This window comes from Cherax quadricarinatus, chromosome 86, assembly GCF_038502225.1.
Source record: "Cherax quadricarinatus isolate ZL_2023a chromosome 86, ASM3850222v1, whole genome shotgun sequence".
NCBI lineage: Eukaryota > Metazoa > Arthropoda > Malacostraca > Decapoda > Parastacidae > Cherax > Cherax quadricarinatus.
Genome location: NC_091377.1, coordinates 6,518,003 through 6,523,181, shown reverse-complemented (window position 1 = coordinate 6,523,181; position 5,179 = coordinate 6,518,003). Strand labels below are relative to the sequence as shown.

The window sequence follows — 5,179 nt, the reverse complement described above, 5'->3', positions numbered from 1 at the left end:
GGTTCCAAGTGCCAAATAATCAACTTAAAATTTTCAGGACTGAATTAAAGTCATAAATCAGGGACCTACTATATATACTGAACAGTAATCCCACTCATACTGAATTTGCTCAGTGTAAATTTGACCAGCAAACAAGGATATGTATAGGATCAGAGCTCACTTAACAACAGCCTAAGCATACTTAATGACCTTCACAACCTCTCATAGTAACTTGCATATAATGACAATGAATATCGTAAAAGATGTTTAGCATTTCTTGACGTATTTAAAACACTTGAAATTTCCACATATGTATCAAATGAAGTCCAAAAATGAATGCTTTTGATAGGCAAAAAACAATTATAGAAAAATAATTTAATTTTTGTTTTCAACTTGTAGGCTGTCTCCCACAAAGGCTGGGTAACCCCCCCCCCCCAAAAAAAAAAATACTATTAAATATTTTCACCATCATTCACACATAATCACTGTTTTTGCAGAGGCGCTCAGATACAACAGTTTAAATGTCACTCGAAACAGCCAATATCCCAAACCCATTTAATTTATATACCTTTTACCTATGAGTTTCAAGTGTCTCACTACTCTCGGAGCCCGTGACCTCAGTACATAAGATAATAGCTGTACTTCCTTAAACAGCATATATCTCAAGTGTCACTATTATTAAAATTCACAAGAAAACAATATAAAGAAAGTTTTGAGTGTGGGAAACCTAATGAGAACACATTTTGCAAAACTCAAGAGCTGGTTTCTTATTTAGAGATGCATGTTATGCTAAACAAAAATGAGCACCACATAGATATGTAGTTCACATTTTTATTGATTTGTGTCCCTATAAAAAATGCTCACCACATATGCACCAAAAGATCACACCCAAAATAAAAATGAATTCTGTCAAAAAACTAGCAAAATAATAATTTTTTTTTTCAACAAGTTGGCCGTCTCCCACCGAGACAGGGTGACCCAAGAAAGAAAGAAAATCCCCAAAAAGAAAATACTTTCATCATTCAACACTTTCACCTCAGTCGCACATAATCACTGTTTTTGCAGAGGTGCTCAGAACACAACAGTTTAGAAGCATATACGTATAAAGATAAACAACATATCCCTCCAAACTGCTAATATCCCGAACCCCTCCTTTAGAGTGCAGGCATTGTACTTCCCATTTCCAGGACTCAAGTCCGGCTATATAAAAATAACCGGTTTCCCTGAATCCCTAAATGCATTTTTTTTTTTTTGTATATGACCATTTGGTGCATGTGCGACATGCCTATATACTTTAGTAAAGAATAATTAAAGAAACAGATTTTTGCAATTCTGGCTTTGCTAACTGAATAGGATTTATGATTTACTGTTAATATTTTATTTTGCTAAATATTAATAATATTAATATTATTATTAATATTTAGCAAAATAAAATATTAACAATAAATCATAAATCCTATTCAGTTAGCAAAGCCAGAATTGCAAAAATCTGTTTCTTTAATTATTCTTTACTAAAGTATAAAGGCATGTTGCACATGCACCAAATGGTCATATACAAAAAAAGAAATGCATTTAGTAACCCCCACCCCCCAAAAAAGGGAATAAACCTAACTTTTAATTCTATGTAACTCACTCCCCCTTGCAACTATATGCTGTGCTGCATCAGGTACTGACACACCTGTCCTCGGGAAGGAAATTATCTGATGAAAAGAGAAGTTACTTTATTTCATTTTTAAGCATATTGAACACTACTGTTCTTGAACACATTTCTAATTGTGATATGGGTGCTTGAGGAAAAGGAAGTTCAAAAAATACAAAAATTGCTCAAGAAACTCTATGTCTAACAAAATGAACATAATCATGTATGTCTACATGTACGTATTTATGTATGTACAGTATGTACATATTTAATTCAGTTTTATGAAGGTGGGAAGTATAGTGCCAAGACTTTAGGAGTTTGAGATATTTGCTGTTTAGAGTGACATTTAAACTGTCATATCTGCATGCCCCTGGCATGCAGATATGACAGCATGTTAAAAAAAAATTACATACATGTATACATACCCATCTGAGTTTTCTTTTATTTTCTTAATAATGCCTGGTTCTTATTTATCTCCTTTCATCTCCATGGGAAAGTGGAATAAGATCCTGCCTCCATAAGTCATGCGTGTCATAAAAGCTGACTAAGACGCCAGGAGTAAGGGGCTAGTATCCCCTTCTATATACGTTACTAAAGTTAAAAAGAGAAACCTTCGTTTTTCTTTTTGGGCCACCCTGCTTTGGTGGGATACGGCTGGTTTATCAAAAGAAAGGACGAATAAGAATTACATCAAGCTACTGGAGTGTGAGCAAGGTAACATTTTTTGAAGAGATTCAGGAAAACTGGTCAGCTGGATCTAAGAATCCTGAAGGTAAGAAGTACAATGCCCACACTCTGAAGGAGACATGGGGATATTTACAGTTTGGAGAAGCATCTGAACTGCAGTATTGGCACACCTCTGGCAAGACAGTGATAGAGTAAATGATTGTGAAACTTTCTTTTCCGGGTCACGCTACCTCGGTGAGAGACGGCCAGTGTGCTATAAAAAACACATGTAGGTATGTATGTATGTACTTGCCTATTTGTGACTGCAGGGGTTGATTCTCAAATCCTGGCCCTACCTCTTACCTTGCAATTTTCCCTGGTCTGCCTCTCAACTTGCCACTCTCCAGATTTATTTGTGGGCCCTAGTATACCTTTATTACTCACCTTTAACTTTCGTTTTTTGTGTTCAAAAATATTTGCCATTTTCAATTTTTCTCTCCAGAAGGTAGGTGAACAATTTTTCTTAAATACATCCCATCAAATTAGTCTGCCTCCCTCATTTCAGCATCTCCATGACATTATCAATATTTAGATAATTTACTTAGACATCAGAAGACTCAATTAGTCTTGTCCATGCCACAAGCCTATACATAGTAACCAAATTGGTGAACAAAGTTTTTACTAAATATGCACTTAGAGTAATAAAGCAAGCAAAATATACAAACTGTAGATTTATCACATTGCATAAGTTACAACTACTAACAAAGGTATACATTAACAAGTGCAGGTCCAATGTAAATGAAAAGTGATATATTAACAACTAGTGGTGACTGTATGACAAGTGACTAATGACTGACAACCGGTGCACACTGCTCGGTATACACACACTAATTAAATCTAAAAAAACAATAAGAATAATAGTCAACAGAGGGATTTCAGTTCAGGGTTCAATTCGTTCTCTGTTTAGCTAAATACATAAATGGCAAGTCATCAGAATAGACAATGCAGGTAAATAATTTTTATTTTTATTTACATGATCTAATCCTCACACAAGGTACTTATATGCTTAAAATTTTAGAGATGTCAGGTGACTGAATGATTTTTTTTTATCTGACTTCAATTAAATTTGCAAAATATATTCATAGAATAAAGATAACCAGTACTCTTCCTTACAGAAGCTTTTTCAGTTAGTCACTGACTACTTCACAGATAAAAAAAAAAATGTATTCAATGATCAATATTTGAACATAAATAATGTGCGGTACACTGTCATTCCTTTAAATTATGCTAAAAATATGACAATGTGTTAATTATCTTTGAGCCAAGACAACTTAAGAGAGAATAATCTCCAAAAGAAACTGCTAATATCGGTGACGAATATTAAAGTACGAGGGATGACAGGTAAAATCAATGAAAGGTATGTTGTCTATCAGTTACACACTGGTTGCAACCAAGTTACCATTCAAAAAGCTTATAAATGGTATCAATGAATTCATAACCCAAACAACACACTATATATAGATGCTTGTCATTAACTGCTATGTCATTAATATTTACTCTGTACACTCGTAAAACACTAAAAAAAAAAAAAAAAAAAAAACAGTTAATACATTTTGATTTCACAAAACTTTCCTACAAGCTCACTATGTGTTAACTTATATATCTGTATGGAGTTTGATGCTCTGTATACCACTGTGTTTCTCCTCTCATCACTGGCTCTGCACGGCCTACCCGACTTGAATCACTCAACCCTGTCAAGTTCAGTGACTGCTTTAATACAAAGTTTATACCATGACAATACTTTGAGCATAAACTACACCATTAAATCTAAACATACAACAAAAATAAAATATAAAAATATTTTACAGAAAGATCAAGAGATTTTAGTGCTGATCAGAAAAACACTAAGTATAATATGACTAAAAATAAAAAACAGTAGGGGTTAAAGTATAGTGGGAGTTGGTAGCCTCAGAGAATCTAGGAACCCTTCCATTTGGATAGTGTAGAACAATTTTTCCCACCCTAAACTTCAAAACATTGTTGTGAGCTGTATTTAAATCTTTTGTATTATGTGAATAACGTAACCAAAGAGTACCTGTGTTTCCTGGATAATAATTATAAGCTACCTACAATGGGGCATTATGTACACTAGATAGGAGCCCTGTTGATTTAAATAAAGTAATAATGTAATTTACATCAAATATTTATACATGTTGATAATTTTCTGCCTAAGCAGTTATAAAAAAAAATCTAGCACTTATATCGTAAATTCTATCATTTAAATATGACTTATGGTATGAACTAAACTAGAGCTACCAAAAGGTAGAAAGGATTAACTGTCTTTTGCATATTAGAAAGATTTTCTTAGACAAGTCGGTCATTAATAACAACTTCAACAGGGTAAACTAGCACAGAATCAAGTTAATGAGAGGGTGGCTTGAAGACACAGTTCAATGTGGAGAATTACTGCAGTAGCTCTCATTACTATGACAAGAGTTACATTAATCACTCACAGGAACGGATTGTACGATGATCCACTGGAAGGCATTTGAGGGGCAGCCTGCAATATGTAAACATAATATACATAACATTAGCAAATCAAATATAACATTAATTTTTTTTTTTTAACAAGTTGGCCGTCTCCCACCGAGGCAGGGTGACCCAAAAAGAAAGAAAATCCCCAAAAAGAAAATACTTTCATCATCATTAAACACTTTCACCTCAATCACACATAATCACTGTTTTTGCAGAGGTGCCCAAAATACAACAGTTTAGAAGCATATACGTATAAAGATACACAACATATCCCTCCAAACTGCCAATATCCCGAACCCCTCCTTTAAAGTACAGGCATTGTACCTCCCATTTCCAGGATTCAAGTCCGGCTATATAAAA

General features: G+C 34.0%; 1 protein-coding gene across 3 annotated transcripts in view; it reads right to left on the bottom strand.

Moving 5' to 3' along the window:
- Positions 1-1,434: 1,434 nt before the first annotated feature.
- The window catches only part of LOC128686915 (Arf GTPase activating protein drongo), a 71,174-nt gene continuing 67,429 nt past the window's right edge, over positions 1,435-5,179 (bottom strand). Inside the window, exons 11-12 of one of the 3 annotated variants that reach the window (XM_070103608.1) lie at positions 4,798-4,844; positions 1,436-4,035 (exon numbers count right to left, since the gene is read on the bottom strand). In XM_070103608.1, coding sequence (XP_069959709.1) covers positions 4,026-4,035; positions 4,798-4,844 — 57 coding nt within the window. In that variant the 3' untranslated portion in view covers positions 1,436-4,025. Of the gene's footprint in view, positions 4,845-5,179 lie in introns of all 3 variants that reach the window. The other 2 variants (XM_070103609.1, XM_070103610.1) reach the window with 2 other exon arrangements.